Source organism: Heptranchias perlo, chromosome 1, assembly GCF_035084215.1.
Source record: "Heptranchias perlo isolate sHepPer1 chromosome 1, sHepPer1.hap1, whole genome shotgun sequence".
NCBI classification, from domain to species: domain Eukaryota; kingdom Metazoa; phylum Chordata; class Chondrichthyes; order Hexanchiformes; family Hexanchidae; genus Heptranchias; species Heptranchias perlo.
Window position 1 is genome coordinate 138837876 of NC_090325.1, and position 17593 is coordinate 138855468.

Here is a 17593-nt window from a genome sequence, read left to right on the forward strand (position 1 = left end):
AAAAATGGAAGTTAGTCTGGTTGGGAAGGGGCTGTGACTTGAGAAATGTTAGCCCTGATTTTAACCTAACCCACTCGGAAGGAAAGGGACGGATTCAGGTCGGACGCCCATTTTGCACCCGTCTGATTTTACTGTCCGTTGAAGTCAATGGAGAGTAAAATCAGGCGGGATGTAAAACGGGTGTCTGCCCCATTCCCGCCAGGTGGGTTAGCTTAAAATCGGGGCTGTTGTAAGTGGAAGATTCCATCTTTAACATTCGATCAATAAAATAGATTGTTTTGAAATCTAACCTATTGTCTGAATGTTTTAATATTTGGCACTTGATATATTGGTGAATTCAAAAATATTTTCCATTTGAATACGTATCTCATAATCCTCTATTAATAAATCAGTGATAGATTAGAAATAAAAAAAGAAATAAAATAACAGTGTGAAATCTTTGTACTGTTTATTTTTGCTAATAGCATTTTTGAATTTATGAGACTATTATTTGCCTTCAAAGGTTGCTTGAGGAATTTGTCCTCCTGGAAAAGTCTGTGTGAACTCTGGTCGTATTTTCATGCTTATCTTCTTCATAGAATACCACGATCCTTTCCAGTCCATCCACACAATTCCATCATCCGTGCCATGTTTTGCCATTTCTCTGGTATATTCTCCACCCCAATAATATCTACCATTTGGATTTGAAGAATGACAGCGATTGTACCACCAACCACCACCATCTTCTCTGGCGCACTGTTTGGTTGTGTCTCCAGGTGCCCTGTCAATGTTAAAATAGTTTAAATTACCCATCTTGTGTTGAGCTACGTTTAAACGTTACAATTTACCATCAAGTTACATATGATCAAAAAAAAAACAAGATAAGAGTATGAGGGACAATGTAATAATGCTCCTTTCTGAAAATACATTATTTTTTAGAGGCAGCTTGAAACTTAGCTCTTTGAATAAAAAATATTGGCCATGTGCTTCTCTTTGAAACATAATGGGGGGAATTTTAACATCCCAGGACGGGCGGGAGAGGGTCGGGGGGAGGGGGTTAAATTCTTTAAAATCTGAAACCCGACCTCAACCCACCGCAAATACGCCTGCTTCGAGGTTGGGGAGGGCGGGCGAGTAACCTGTACTTGAGAGGCTGCTAAAATCTGAGGCACGCAGCCTCGTTAACATATTAAGATTTAATGGCTGTGGGCCGAGCTTCCCAGGGCTCGGGAAACCCAGCAGCTGAAGGAAGGCGAGAACTGCTGGATCCAGCAGGTAAGTGCTTTTTACAGCACAGCTTGTGGGCCAAGAGGAGCTGGCCCACAACCTCCACTTCACTACAGACTCTGTTTGACCTTGATACCCAACTTACATTCCACAAGTTTAGCATCGATGTGAAACCAAAACCACTTCACACCAACACTAAACTTGTATTGTGAAAGTATTACTAGACTTTAAAGGATTGAATGTCCTCTGCTAGTGTCAGGTAAAATTCTTTTGTGCACTATTTTAACAGTCACTAACCCATTTATTTTAAATCCAGAAAATTCCAGAAAGAATGAATCACCAAAGCACGAAAAGTTAAGGACTAGTCAGACAATTTCACCAAAATGAAATCAATGTAGCTATACATACCAATTCATGTTTGGAATAAATAGGCATCTTGGAAAATTTGAACCCAGGTATCCAATTTAAAGTAGTAAATCACTAGTCAGATCACAATTATTGAAAACAAACTATTAAACTGAAAATTTTTTGCCACAAAGTGAGTAAATTTGAAATAGGAAAGGTCATAGTCTATAATTCTGTGATGAAGAGTAAAGTCTTTTGGAATAACAATGTTATCACAGGATCTAGTACAGTTATGAAGGGCCAGTACACCAGATTCTGATTTTGGACAATGGTAAACATTGAGTAGTATATGAAAAATAATATAATGTAGTTATACAGTAAATTGTGCCTCAGTTCGATTACAATTGTCATGTCAAACCAATGCATAATCTTTAGCTGTATCATTCACCGTTGGCTATGGTCCTTCGTATTTCACAGGAGCGGAGTAGACATAACATAACAAAAGATCCTGTGGGCCCTAAATTCCAGGGATGGGGCAGGCAGAACTGCAGTATGACCCAGTAGGGATGCTACAATTTGGGGCAGAACCCAGATCCACTCCATTTCTACCTCATGTAAAAAGTGCCACAAATTGTGAAACAGAAAAGCTACGCACTCCTTAGGCCTGTGTTTGTTAAATCCACAGCTATCTTTGGGGATGTGTCTGGGTCATTCACAGGCTATCCTGGGAATTCCACCCAGTTCGCCCCTCTTAGGTTCAGGGAATCTCACATCTGCTTAGAGTGAGCCTATTAAAGGAATTGATTAATTCTGACAGCTATCACATCATTTCCTGTGAGGAATTTTTTTATACTTACATTTTTGGCCCATTAGGAGCTTGCTCCCCACCCCCACTTCAAATTAACAGGGTGCCATTCTGTTTTTCCACAGGCAACTACGAGGTGGGCATTTCTGTTGCACTTCTGCAGGTGACAATTTCCCACCTGAATATTAGATGATCTAGTCCCTGGGCTCTGGGACAGGGTCACTGACCTGCCAAGACAGTGGGCAGAAGTCCAGCCTTGCTGCACTTCTGTCTGCTGGAAAGGGTCCACAGAATTTCAGGCCATGTATGTTTATCATGGTTTGTAAAAACAGATCTCAGCCAACCAGAGATCAGACCTTTCTGACTGACTAACACTTAGATAAGTGGGTGGATGCTGTTTGAAGTGATAGAATCCTACATAGGTGTGGGATCCACTAAGCTTAAGAGGGGTGAACAAAACGGGACTCCCAGAGTAGCCCTCAAAGCAGAGTGTGGCCATAACGGGGGCAGGCCTTAGAAGCTCCTATCCTCCTGAACTGCAATTTGTAGTGCTTCTTACATTCCACCCCAAACTGTGGATTTCCTCCCCAGGCCCCAAGATTTGTTCCGCATTCACAAGAAGCACCCATCATGTAACAAAACATCCCACAGTGGTGGACCACTGAGTGGGAAGTAGGGAAGAAAGATTAGGGAAGGTGCCCAAAGGCACAGTCAAAAGACAGGCTTTGGGGAGTGTTTTTGAAGATGGGGAGATTGGAGGCGAGTCAAAGAGATTTCAGAAGAGAATTCTAGAGTATAAGGGTGTGGTGACTGATTGCTCTACCACTGATGGTAAAATTAATAGATGGAAAATTGTAGGGGGGGAGCATGCGCTTGAATTTCTGATATGTGCTGCTGGCATTTAATTGCTAAAGACAAAAGTTTATTCCTTAGATTTCCAATGATGAGAAAAAACGGATAAAAACATTAATAACAATGAAATAGGGACAAGTTGTTCTCCCAGACTTACCATCCATCGTTGTCTCTGTCATACGTACTGAACATCATGTTCTGATGGATTGTCATTGTTCGGTTGTCTCCAAAGAGCATTTTAGTCCCTTCCATAAGTGTATTGCCAGCCGTTCCTGAGTAGCCATTGACTGACAGTCGATATTTGTTGACTTCATTTTGTACTACAAATTTGGCATAGTGAGCCGTTATTTTATCATCCTTCCAATCTTGCATCTCAAAAAAGAGCTCTGTATGTTTCAGTTTAGTCATTTGGCTGATTCGATCATTTCCAAGCCAATATTCACCTGGAGATAATTTTATCAAAAGAGCAACTGTTATCCCACAGAATGTCAGCAAAATAAAGTGCACTATGTTCTACCACACAAAAGAAGTTTCAGTGCAGACTAGGAAGGTCCCACTTTCCATCACTGGTTTGTGCTGAGTTAACAGATCTCAGTTGGGCTTAGTGCTCCTGGATAAGGGAGGGGAAAATCATCCCATAGAAACATAGAACCATTGAAAAGATACAGCACACAAGGGGGCCATTCGGCCCATTGTGTCCGTGCCAGCTCGAAGAACAACCAGGTGCCCATTCTAATCCCACCTTCCAGCACCCAGTCCACAGCCCTGCAGTTTACAGCCCTTTAGGTGCAGGTCCAGGTACTTTTTAAAAGAGTTGAGGGTCCCTGCCTCTACCACCAATTTGGGCAGCAAATTCCATACACCCACCACCCTCTGCGTAAAAAAGTTTCATGCTCATGTTCATGCTCTTGATCACAGTCCAGTGGCCCATCCTGGGAAGTGTATATGTGGGGATATCAGGTGAGAATGGGTTAAGCTTGGCTTAGCCGCCTCCTCCCGCAGCTGCATATCCTGGCAGGACTGATACATGAAGTATAGTCACTTGGGTGAAGTACCAAAGGGTGCTGCGTGTCGTGGAACCATACCCCAAAAAGAAGTGGGGGTGGGGGGAAGGATTTCAGTTACAAATACTCCCACTTTTCTAAAGTGAGACAAAAGTTTTGCTCTGCCGATAGCTCAGCTTTATCTAATTTCAGCTAAAGGTTCCAGCTTCAATCCCTGGCGTGTCCTGAGATAGCTGACCTTGGCAGGTGTAACAGCGGGGGTGCTACAATTGGCCCCAAAACACCTGGGTTCGGGAGGGGAAAATTGGGAAAGGCAATCTCTATTGGACAGTGTGAATGGGTGGACATCAGATGAGGACAAGATTGGACTAGAATGTGATGCTTTCTTCAGTTGAATAAACTGTTACGATTAAGACCACTTGGGTGAGTACCAGAGTACAATGGATGCATATAGAACCATACTATGGCAAGCAGTCAACGCCTTCAGGAGAGATGGGGAGAAAATTGACAACAGTTAAGACAAAACATATGTAATGAAAAAGTTTAGGAAAATATTTTATCATTTCTAGTTCATTAATTATATTTTTGACATATTGAACAGTTCATATATTGGTTTGAGGGATTGAAGTCATAAGGTCCCAATATTGAAGTGAAGATTATTATTTCATCAAGAGTATCTCTAGGAAGAAAAAATATTTAAAATATAAATTGATGTGAGAAGATATAAAGAGAAAAAATGCAAATTCTGGAAATTGAGGAAAAAATTGAAAATGCTGGAAATGCACAGCAGGTCCATCAGCATTTGGAAAGATGGGCAAACCAGAGTACATTGTCTGTTTTTATTCTATGTATGAGTAGATATTAAAATAAATATATCATAATATAGGGTGAACATAAAAACTTGTTCAAGTAATCCCATTGCGAATAATACTTCCAGAATGTAGGAGCTAGTGACAACACCGTGCCACACATTGACATGGCACTATATTCTGTTCATGAAAAGAGGCAGTTTACTCCATTATGATCTTTTTTAGTTAGAAAAAAGACCAAACAGCAAAGCAGTGAGTTCAAATATTAACTGCTAGCAGCAGCTGTATTTAAAGTTCAGTTAAAACAGAAAATGCTGAAAATTCACAGTAGCTAAATCAGAATCTGAAAGAGAAAGATAAGTTAAGGTTTTGGGTGCAACCATTCTTCTGAACTCAGTGGTTATCAGTTCTGATGAAGGCTCAACTGAAATATTAATCTGTCTTCCTGTTTCAGATGCTGGAAAGTTCTAGCATTTTCTGTTTTTGGTTTCAGGTTTTCAGCATTCAGAATTTTTATCTTTCAAATCCATTTTTTCCATTCTCCGCTGAAAGTCTCACCAGATTTTACAAGCTGCACAATGCGGTAGGGTAATGATGATTAACTGGAGTTCTGAGGAAGGGTATTTTCAAATATCTTTTAACGTGTCTCAATAATTGTGAGAACCGACATTTGAAAAGAAAACTGAGCCCTAGAAATGCTCGGGGATGCAATCATGACACTTACACCAGTATCGGACCCACAGGTGCCCTCCAGCACTGACCCGGCTAGAGTATGCAGTGTCAGGGGAAGGCACCCAATTAGCATGTGCCATTAGAGGTACATCTTAGGCACCCACTAGCCCACACAGTCCAGAAACTCCCGTAGCCATCTGAGGGGGACAGGGGAGTGTTGTGACAATCCTTCCTCCACAGGAAATGAGTATTTGTCCATTTAGACCCCCTTTATAAGGGGACCAATAATAAAAATAATCCAAGGAACTTTTTTTTTTAACCTATTCTTCGGTGCCTAGGCCACTTCCCTGGCTTGGATCCCCCATTAGGGCCCACTTGCACCCTTCTGGAGGATAGTACACCTCTTCTCACTGGGTGTATCAGCCTCCACCCTTACATCCAGGTCCCACTGAGGCCAGGCAAGCAGGAACTCACAGCATTGGGAGTCCCTGTCCCCAGCCCCATACCCTCAGATGCATGAGGCCATGTTTGGGACAGATGGAGGTTCCAGCCCAGACAAGGTTTGCTAGAAACCATCAATGCAGGCTAAGACCCGGTGTATTCTCATCCAGGACAATTTCCTGGGCCTTCGACCACATTCCCACTTGAGTCTTAGCAGCAGTGTGCCAGATGGCCTGCTCATTTTCGGGGCCCTGATGTTTGCTGTCAATAATAATGGACAAAGGAGTGGACAAGCTAGCAACTTGCTCACCTATAATGGATGGAAAATCATGAGGAGCATGCACCTGAATTGTTGACATGCTCTCCTAGTGGGCAAGGCTCCTGGCTCAGAGCACGATTTCCATAAAATTACTCCTATAAATGCAAGTAAAACTGAGTTGCTTGGGCTTTCATGGGCTGGGTTGCCAGGGCTCAAGGACCACATGTGGTCCAAGGACCATAGTTTGGACACCTCTGCAATTGAATCATCATTGTGGATGATTTCCCTTTAAATCTTTAACTGCAAGGTGGCCACCACACTACAGTGAGCCACATTGTGCTTATTTGAAAGAACAGCTAAGTTTTCTAAACAGCTTTTACAGTCTCACCTGGAGTATCACAAAAACCTTTTCCCACATCAAATGCTATGTTACCGAATCCTTTTTTGTAGGTATCCCAGGACCTGCCAAAGTCAACACTACCATCCTGTCTATTTTGAATTAGAGTCCACCCTGGAAAACATTTGCATTGTTACAATTACAAAAGGAGCAGCATTGAATGATATACAGAAGTTAAAGTTATTCATTAACAGATAATGTCTTGTGCACCATGAAGCACAAAATGGGTACCTCCTTCTGCTGTTGTCATGTCACAGTAAACTTTGTAGGGTGTTTTAGAGGAATCTGGTTGGATTAAATAGAGTTGAGATGTTGCACCACCTTTTTCGTAAATGTCATTACATTCTGCAAAATAAAGATGCAACCAATTTTATCTTTTAATCGGGAAAACTGAAAGATATATATTAAAAATAGTTCAACATTTGAAATTATTTTTAAATGTACGTACCTTTGCCTGATACCACTGGTATATTGCAGGAAACTGTGCACGGGCGCTTACAGAACTCTTTCTGTGTTATTACTGCTCGCTCAAGCTTTTGCAGCTTCTCTTTGAGATTGTCCACAAGGGAACGCATCATGCGGATGGTAGAGGGAAGTGTCGTCTCCACCTTGTTCTTTATCAATGCAAAACGCTCCTCCAACTCTACATTGTATGAACTCACTATTTGATTATTACCTGAAAAGCAAACACGTGTATTACTGCAGATTGTAGAAACTAGACAATGGATGAGTTGCTTACAAAAAAAACAAGAAATTTGTACCTGTGTATTGTGATTGTTTCTGTTGCATCTCACGATCTACCCTTTCCACATAAATGTGAATAGCATTTGTCGATCGGCTAAGATTTGAAACTTTCAGTTGTAAGTCTGCAATGATTGGTTTCATATTATTTTCCTCCTTCACAACAAGAGTCCTCAGTTCACAGCCATTTGGACACAGCACTCCCTTCAACAGAAATTGGTAAGTTAAAAGGATACGAACAAGGATTTATGTCAGAATGGTTGGGAAAACTGAATTGATTTTTATAATCTTAGGCAAAAACCTATTTAGTTTTCATTCAGAATGAAATTACAAATTGTCTTCTGAAGCTCAGTTTATTTCAGCAATAAAAATGATAGCTTCCCTTTTTTATAACTGTCATGCAGCTTTCTGATAGATGGATTTCAACTATTCTGGCCTTAATTAGATACAACAGGTACGTTGTAATTTGAATATTTTGAGGCCAATTTCCTTGCCCCTCCCCGGAAGGCTGCAAGTTAAATGGAGTTCACCCAAAGTGCGCACTGTCTGACATGACCTGAACCCCGCTGTATTTTAGGGTTCAGATCATTACCAGATGACAAACGTTCATCAGGCACAGGCCTTCTCCTTGGCAAGGGCCTGCACTCAGAATCAGACACTGGCTGCAGCTGCAGGGCCTTCTGGCTGCTATCCAAAAACAGAAGTCAGAAGGCCTCCAGCCTCAAAATCCTTTTGTTACTCCTGTGACAAAAAGGGCATTTACTTTCTTGATCCCTCCATGTCCTTGCTGTCTGCTCCTCTTAGATCCCCCAATCTATAGCCTCATCAACATTTAGTCTTAGTGTTAGTGCCTGCTATTAGGCAAGCACTTCACCAAGGAAATCCCCGTGCAATGCAAAACGAATGGAGATTATGGGTCTCTTCCCCTTTTTCTCTTCTTTGCGCCTGGGGAATAAGTATTACCTCGATGCAAAGCAGAAGAAAATTTATCTCTCTCCTTTTTGTTTCATTTGCACCCTCACACTTTTCCCTCTCTCATGTGCCCGGGGAATGCTCAGTAAAATGAAAGCATCAAGAATTCTGTCTGAAAGTTTGCCCATGAGTTGCATGATGTAGTGCAAATAGTCACAAACAAGTTACACACAGATGGACTAGTAGCCCTTATGGTTCATGTAAGGAGCACTCTTTTTGGGTAGAGCACAAAGGGTAATATGTATATTATTTATCCCCCTGGCATTTGGGAAATCCATTTAAAGAATCTGACGGCTTGGACTTACGGCTTTCTGGGGTACATGCAAAACTTCACTGATGTCCCCAGTAGGCCCAAGAAAAGATCTGAGGTGAAAAGAATTTAAGACACAGAGATCTTGACCAGCATTAGCAGTGCTGTGCTTGCCCTGGCGTGTGGCGGCACATCTTCCTATAACAAGTTGAATCGAGTTTGGACTAACTTCTTGTGAATCTAAGCCTGCAGAGGCACTGCTCCTTGTACACTAATGATAACCAGCACTAGCTCTCCACCACCTCTCTTGATCCCTCCACTACATCTGTGCTGTCAGATTGCTTGTCCAACATTCAGTCTTGAATGAACTTCAATTTCTTCCAGCTAAACATTGCAAAGACCAAAACCTCCGTCTTTGGCATCTATCACAAACTCTATTACCTCACTACCAACTCTATCCCCCACCTTGGCTATTCTCTCAGGCTGAAGCAGATTGTTGGCAAACTTAGCATCCAATGCCACGTTCTCTCCATAACAAAGACCATTCACTTTCACCTCCCTAACATCACCTGCCTCTGCCCCACCTCAGCCCATCTGCCTTGTTCCTGTCTTTGTCACTTCAAGACTCAACTATTCCAATGCTCTCCTGGTGGCTTCCCATCCTCCATAAGTTTTAACTCATCCAAAACTCGACTACCCATATCCTATCCCACACCAAGTTCTGCTTGCCCTGCACCCCTGTACTACATTGTCTCCTGGTCTCCCAAATTTAAAATTCTCATCCTCATATTTAAATCTGCATCTACCCCTTCTTATCTCTATAACCCCTTCCAGTTCTACACCCCATCCCTGAACTCTCTGTTAGTCTGACTCCAGCCCCTTGTACATCACCAATCTCTTTGCCCCCACCCTGTTGGCGGCCGTGCCTTCAATCTAAGCTCTACACTTTTGAATTCCCTCCCTAAATTTTTCCATCTCTCCACCTCCTTCTCCGCCTTTAAGACCCTCCTTAAAACCCACCTCTTTGACCATGTATTTGATCTCCCCTGCTAATATCTCCTTCCTTGGCTTGGTGTCTGGCTTTTTTTGCCTTATAACTCTGTGAAATGCCTTGGGATGTATTTTCTACATTAAACGCAAGTTGTTGTTGTAATAGTAAATTTAAGAAAAGTGCTGCAAGACCAATAGATTCGTCCTACAGGGTAATAGCAGGTCAGTGCCCTTTGCCTCCTATGATGCCCACCCTCCCTAGCATCCAAACGTGCTTTCTTTTTGATTTCCTCCTCTTCCTCCACATAGGTCAGGGAGAATGGGATCCCAATTGGAACTCCCATAATACTAAAGGGGGAGGGAGGGCTCCCAGCCCTCATTATGTCTCCCCTAAAATTTGGGGTCAGAGTACCTGACATCATCAGTCAGGAAAATGCTGGAATCCATTATTAAGGATGTGGTAACAGGGCACTTAGAAAATCAAAATATGATTGGGCAGAGTCAACATGGTTTTATGAAAGGGAAATTGTATTTGACAAATTTATTAAAGTTTTTTGAGGATGTAACTGGCAAGATAGATAAAGGGGAACCAGTGGATGTAGTATTTTTGAATTTTCAAAAGGCATTCGATAAGGTGCCACACAAGAGGTTGTTACACAAGATAAGAGCTCATGGGGTTGGGGGTAATATATTAGCAAGGATGGAGGATTGGTTAATGGACAGAAAACAGAGAGTAGGAATAAATGGGTCATTTTAGGGTTGGCAGGCTGTAACTAGTGGGGTACCGCAAGGATCAGTGCTTGGGCCTCAGCTATTCACAATCTATATTGATGACTTAGATGAGGGGACCGAGTGTAATGTATCCAAGTTGGCTGATGATACAAAGCGAGGTGGAAAAGTACCCTGTAAGGAGGACATAAAGTCTGCAAAGGGATAGAGACAGATTAAGTGAGTGGGCAAGAAGGTGACTGATGGAGTATAATGTGGGGAAATGTGAGGTTATTCACTTTGGTAGGAAGAATAGAAAAACAGAATATTTCTTAAATGGTGAGAAACTATTAAATGTTGGTGTTCAGAGGGATTTGGGTGTCCTTGTGCACAAAACACCGAAAGTTAACATGCATTTACAGCAATCAATGAGGAAGGAAAATGGTACGTTAGCCTTTATTGCAAGGGGGTTGGAGTGTAAGAGTAAGGAGGTCCTGCTGCAATTGTATGGGGCATTGGTGAGACCACACCTGGAGTACTGTGTATGGTTTTGGTCTCCTTATCTAAGGAAGGATATACTTACCATACAGGCAGTGCAACAAAGGTTCACTAGATTGATTCCCGGGATGAGGGTTGTTCTATGAGAAGAAATTGAGTAAAATGGGCCTATACTCTCTGGAGTTTAGAAGAATGAGAGGTGATCTCATTGAAAGATATAAGATTCTGAGAGGGCTTGACAGGGTAGATGCTGAGAGGTTGTTTCCCCTGGCTGGAGAGTCTAGAACTAGGGGGCATAGTCTCAGGATAAGGGGTTGGCCATTTAGGAGTGAGATGAGGAGACATTTCTTCACTCAGAGGTTTGTGAATCTTTGAAATTCCCTATCCCTGTGGATGCTCAGTCATTGAGTATATTCAAGACAGATAGATAGATTTTTGGACTCTAAGAGAATTAAGGGATATGGGGATAGGGTGGGAAAGTGGTGTTGAGGTTGAAGATCAGCCATGATCTTATTGAATGGCGGAGCAGGATCGAGGGGCTGTATGGCCTACTCCTGCTCCTATTTCTTATCTTCTTATGTTCTTACTCCCCTCGTCCAAGAACAAAGCTGATTAACATCAGCATTGCTTTGACACAAAAGCAAGAATCGATGTGTTGAAGAACTGACAGTCTGTCACTTAAAGAGAAAGTAGATCTGAAAATGCAGCATTCCCTGCCCCTGCTCACACTTAAACGGGGGCAACCTGCACCTGACCCACGATCGGCAGGAATGGAGGAATGCTGGTTGCGTGCATCAAATATATTATTTGACCCCTATGAGTGTGCACATTCAATAGCAATGCCTGTTTCAGGCACAATAAATCACACCCCAGCATAGCATGACCAGAAGATGGAATCAGGGTGCAGACCCTGTGTTATAGGTCTCTGCCCATTTTTCCTCTGCACTGTGCCCTGAAATTAGATGTAATTGGGGCTCAAAGCAGAGGAAATTGGCCCGATATTTCTGCATTCTCGTTCTCAAACAGTCTTCTGTTTTTGTTTTCACACTCTCATTTTTTTCTTTCTCATTCTCTATCGTCTTACCAAATCTTCAGATAAATGCTTGCATCCTCCTAGATCACGTTCCTTTTCATCATCAATAATTATGGTTTGACGGGAAGGGGGAGTGGGCCGGAACCTAGATCTACTGGTGCCGCTTTCAAATCTAGTAGATGTATGTGGTTGAGTACTTCCGGACCTATAATCGCCATGGATAACAGGTCTGTGTCCATGGGGATCTCCAGCCTGTGGGAAAATAATCAGAACACTGAGTGAGACAATAGCACCACTTTTGTGCCTTTTTCCTTTCTTTCTCATGTTTATTTACTTCTTTAGTCTTTAGTTCTTCGGGAATCAAACTGAAAAGAAATGCATAGATTTTCTTGTGTTTAACTGTGCTGCAGAAATAGAATAGCCCATTCACCTGAGCTGGACAACACTTGTTCCTCAACCACCATTACTAAAAATCCAGCTTGTGATCATTCATGTCTGTGGGACCTTGCTGTGTGCAAAATTGGTTGCATAGCAACAGTAACTACACTTCAAAAGCAATTCATTGGATGTAAAGTTCTTTGGGACATCCTGAGGACATGAAAGGCACTATATAAATGCAAGTTCTTACTTTTGCTTCTTCATCTATATTAATACATTTCAATAAGTGCTATCAAGCGGCAATTACTCACCAATAACCTGCTCACCGATGCTCAATTTGGGTTCTGCCAGGAACACTCGGCTCCAGACCTCATTACAGCCTTGGTCCAAACATGGAAAAAAGCTGAATTCCAGAGGTGAGGTGAGAGTGACTGCCCTTGACATCAAGGCAGCATTTGACCGAGTGTGGCACCAAGGAGCCCTAGTGAAATTGAAGTCAATGGGAATCAGGGGGAAAACTCTCCAGTGGCTGGAGTCATACCTAGCACAAAGGAAGATGGTAGTGGCTGTTGGAGGACAATCATCTCAGCCCCAGGGCATTGCTGCAGGAGTTCCTCAGTGCAGTGTCCTAGGCCCAATCATCTTCAGCTGCTTCATCAATGACCTTCCCTCCATCATAAGGTCAGAAATGGGAATGTTCGCTGATGATTGCACAGTGTTCAGTTCCATTCGTAACCCCTCAAATAATGAATCAGTCCGAGCCCGCATGCAGCAAGACCTGGACAACATCCAGGCTTGGGCTCATAAATGGCAAGTAACATTTGCGCCAGACAAGTACCAGGTAATGACCATCTCCAACGAGAGAGAGACTAACCACTTCCCCTTGACATTCAACGGCATTACCATCGCCAAATCCCCCATCATCAACATCCTGGGGGGTCACCATTGACCAGAAACTTAACTGGACCAGCCATATAAATACAGTGACTACAAGAGCAGGTCAGAGGCTGGGTATTCTGTGGTGAGTGATTCACCTCCTGACTCCCCAAAGCCTTTCCACCATCTACAAGGCACAAGTCAGGAGTGTGATGGAATACTCTCCACTTGCTTGGATGAGTGCAGCTCCAACAACACTCAAGAAGCTCGACACCATCCAAGATAAAGCAGCCCGCTTGATTGGCACCCCATCCACCACCCTAAACATTCACTCCCTTCACCACCGGCGCACAGTGACTGCAGTGTGTACCATCCACAGGACGCACTGCAGCAACTCGCCAAGGGTTCTTCGACAGCACCTCCCAAACCCGCAACCTCTACCACCTAGAAGGACAAGAGCAGCAGGTGTATGGGAACAACACCATCTGCACGTTCCCCTCCAAGTCACACACCATCCTGACTTGGAAATATATCGCCGTTCCTTCATCGTCGCTGGGTCAAAATCCTGGAACTCCCTTCCTAACAGCACTGTGGGAGAACCTTCACCACACAGACTGCAGCGGTTCAAGAAGGCGGCTCACCACCACCTTCTCAAGGGCAATTAGGGATGGGCAATAAATGCTGGCCTCACCAGAGACGCCCACATCCCATGAATGAATAAAAAAATTATGGTTAATATAGCTATTATGAGCAAGATATTTTAAACTTCATTCACTCAATTGAGTGAGACTAGATAGATGCAACCAAGGTTAGTTATATGGTAAACTTTGCCAGCCTCTCTTCCCACCCCACCCCCTCCACCTTGATATATAGCTTTGAGGACATGTCTCAGTGCCGACCCCGATGCTCAGTGCGACACCAAGAAGCCTAAGAGGACCTTTGCCACCTGACAGTAGACATAGGTCTCTTACTGGGCCTTACCAAGACCCCAAAAAAGCTTACTAAGATCCCGTTAAACTAATGGCCAAGTTTGCCATTAGGTAAATTAAGAAATACTCATAGTTGTTTTTTTTGGCCCTATAAGGGCCTTAGACTCGGCCATCGGAGCAACATAGTGTCACTCTGATTTCCTGGCTGGCAGTGTAGGCAGTTGCCTCTGTTGTGCCTGTAGAGACACAGACCCTACCCCCACCCCACCCCAACTATGTTCATAATCTAAACTGCAATGTGCATTAAAAGCTGAAGAAAATTGGCATTAAAAGGCCAAGTTTGGTATACTTATACAAGCTTTATTACATAATTATAATTTCTTAGTCAACACCAGATATTGTATGGCAATAAAGGAAATTTGAGAAAATATTTCTTTATCCAATGATTTTAATGGATTACATTTTAAACAAAGTTTTTGTAGGAATCAAATATATTTTAGCTTGAAGTCTGGATGGATAGCAGAAATAAAGATTGCACAATGGGAACAGCAGGAATTTGGTTAACTTCAGACATGAGGAAAGGCTCTTAAGTATTGCATTCTTTAACATTTTATGTGTTCTTTCAATGACTGACGATGACATTGCTTCAGACATTTACTTTGTAAAAAAATTTAGCTTTAATGTAGATTATTACAAGCATAGAGAGCACTTTAAAACTCCACTCTGGCTCATGTGAATTATCTCTAGCAGTGACAGGTTGACATCTTAAACATCCTGTTAGTGGGGGATGAAATATTAAATTCATGGCCATAAGGCCTCAAACATTGTGACTGTCATTGCTCCATAGAAAGAGAAAAACAAATTAGAAGATTTTTCCAAAAATGCTGTCAGCAGCTGTGAGGAAACACTCTTGCATGACGTGAAGATGCCAAATTTACTGCAGAAACCTAAGAGGCAGAAATGGCTCTGTTAACTAAGGCTGCTATTATGCTGCAGATCCCTAAGACCAGTACTTCCTTCAGTAGCTGTGCAAATCAGTGTCACTGAGTTATACTGCCAGCTCCACACTACTCGCATCAAGGAAAATCGGAACTCTGCCCCATAATATTTAAATACATACAGGAGGATCTTCTACTAGCACTGGAATGTTGATGCAATTTTTAATATGAGCGAAGAGTTTGCAGCACAGTTGGCCCTTTACTAAGGGTTAAAGAATTAGGCTAGAAATTAAGCTGTGTGATATTAGCACATGGATGATTAATGTGTTCTTTGCTATTTTAATGGAGGAGTTAATCCATTTATTTTAATGAATGCACCAAGCACCTATGTTTTAATATCACATCATATTATTGCAGCCCCAGGGAATTTTTCAACCTTTAATTTTAAAAATTGTTATCTCACACTGGTTGGTTGTATATTGCAGCAGTATGAACCCCAAGTGATTTGAGACTCATACCTGGTGGTGGTCTCACACCCAAAGTCAAAACCCAAATTCACACTATTTCAGATACTATTATACTGCACATTCTGCGTTATTGAACAGCTTAAAGCATTTCACAGCAATGTATAATGTTATATTGACTGATTCATATAAGGCAATCAATTTTATCACACATAGGGGTAACCTATCAGTGTACTTTTCTTAAGAGTTCTGTGGATTTTAACTTGATAAAGCATCGCCCTCATTTCTGAAAGATATCTGAAAACAAAGTTTTGAAAAAAGTGCCATACATGCAAACTGTTCACGTTGAATACTAAGGTTTCTGTGTAGAAGGAATACAAAATGTCAGAAAAAAAATAAAGGTTTGAACTTTGCAAGAGCACTAAAGTACAAATGTGTGTGTTGTTCAGTAAATTCACCACAGACACCACAGACACTACAGCACAGCATAAGTTAAATTTCTCACCTCAACATTTGGTGTTTCAGTCTCATCCCCATCGTATTCGAGAAACACTGCTCGAGCTGTTGAGATGCAGAAAAGAAGCACCAAAATCAGTTTCATGGTGCTTAAGTGGTGAATTTTCTTTGCTGATTTCCCACTAAAAATCTTGCTCTTGCTCTCAAACTCTTTCTCAAGTCTTTATCACTCGTTTTTATATGTTTCAACTGCTGAATTTAGGGGATGGAGGGTAGAGATTGGAGCAATTGGTTGCCACATCATCAATCTTTATCAGTGAGTTAATATTTAAACACTAGCACTTGTTTACTATAATCAGATTGGTGAACAGAGCACTTGTTTCATCCTTCACTATTGTAACATGACTGATGTGTCACAAACAGAAATGTAAACTGATAAATGTTTAGGGTCCTGAGGATCACTCTTGTTTCAGGAACATAAAATATATAAAATCTCCACATATAGTATCATATCTACCGACATAATCTAAATGTAGTTAGGTTCCAGGTAACAAAACAATTAATCAGCAGCATTTCAGGATGAATAAGATTAGAATGATATCCTGTTTCTCAATGTTTCCTTTAACCTTTACTCATAGGATGTTACAGCACAAAAGGAGGTCATTTGGCCCATCATGCCTGTGCTGGCTCTTTGAAAGAGCTATCCAATTAGTCCCATTCTCCTGCCCTTTCCCCATAGTCCTACCATTTTTTCCCCTTCAAGTATTTATCGAATTTCCTTTTGAAAGATTTTATTGAACCTGCTTCCATCACCCTTTCAGGCAGTGCATTCCAGATCATAACAACTCTCTGTGTTAAAAAAAAAATTTCCTCTTCTCGCCTCTGGTTCTTTTGCCAATTACCTTAAATCTGTGACCTCTGGTTACCGACCCTTCTGCCACTGGAAACAGTTTCTGCTTGTTTACTCCAACAAAACCCTTCATAATTTTCTTTAATAAAGCATTTTTAAAAAATCTTTTCCGTATTCAATCTCTTCTGAGTAAAATATATAATATGTCACTTGCAGAAGTCACAACATACTTATTTTGAGTAAAAATGAATATGTGGTTTTGGTTTTACCAATAATTTCAAATGATTCCTTTCTGCAAGCTTGCAATGGTTTTCAATACTCTGGTAAGAACTGTGAATAATAGTTGACACAGACTTTCACCTTAAGCTTTAATTGTAGGATTTTAGAGTATCATAGAGTATCATTACATAAAAATATTACTGATATTTTGCGAATTTCAGCTTGAACAATCAGGTAAAACTCCCTTTAGCTCATATAGATAGACACATACGTATTTGCAACCTATTTTGATAAACTGCGCAATTACACTATTCTGATTAATGCATATTTTTCAACCTGGTTTAAACATCTTTTCTGAATACTGTACACTAAAACCTTGCATAGAACACTGGTTTAAACACCTATTCAATTCAGTACACTGTTAATAGCAGTACACCATGAAATTCAGTGCATTAGTTCAAAGAGAATACTCAAGGAAGTGCAATTATTTGGCTGCTCGCA

The 17593-nt window shown here is 41.6% G+C and overlaps 1 protein-coding gene across 1 annotated transcript; it reads right to left on the reverse strand.

The window, feature by feature from the left end:
- Positions 1-431: 431 nt before the first annotated feature.
- fgb (fibrinogen beta chain) lies at positions 432-16244 on the reverse strand. Its single transcript, XM_067991666.1, has 8 exons — positions 16073-16244; positions 12034-12234; positions 7552-7735; positions 7239-7466; positions 7022-7135; positions 6782-6904; positions 3366-3651; positions 432-760 (listed from the first exon to the last, which is right to left on the reverse strand). The coding sequence occupies exons 1-8, from the start codon at positions 16166-16168 to the stop codon at positions 487-489; spliced, it is 1506 nt and encodes a 501-aa protein (XP_067847767.1). The 5' UTR covers positions 16169-16244; the 3' UTR covers positions 432-486.
- Between the last annotated feature and the right edge of the window lie 1349 nt (positions 16245-17593).

Excerpts from the sequence above, each read along its gene's own strand:
- fgb (XM_067991666.1), bottom strand. The coding sequence starts at position 16,168 with ATGAAACTGATTTTGGTGCTTCTTTTCTGCATCTCAACAGCTCGAGCA. Across the intron at positions 7,467-7,551 it reads GAAACAATCACAATACACAG|GTAATAATCAAATAGTGAGT; the intron begins GTACAAATTTCT and ends TTTGCTTTTCAG. Across the intron at positions 6,905-7,021 it reads CATGACAACAGCAGAAGGAG|GGTGGACTCTAATTCAAAAT; the intron begins GTACCCATTTTG and ends AATGTTTTCCAG.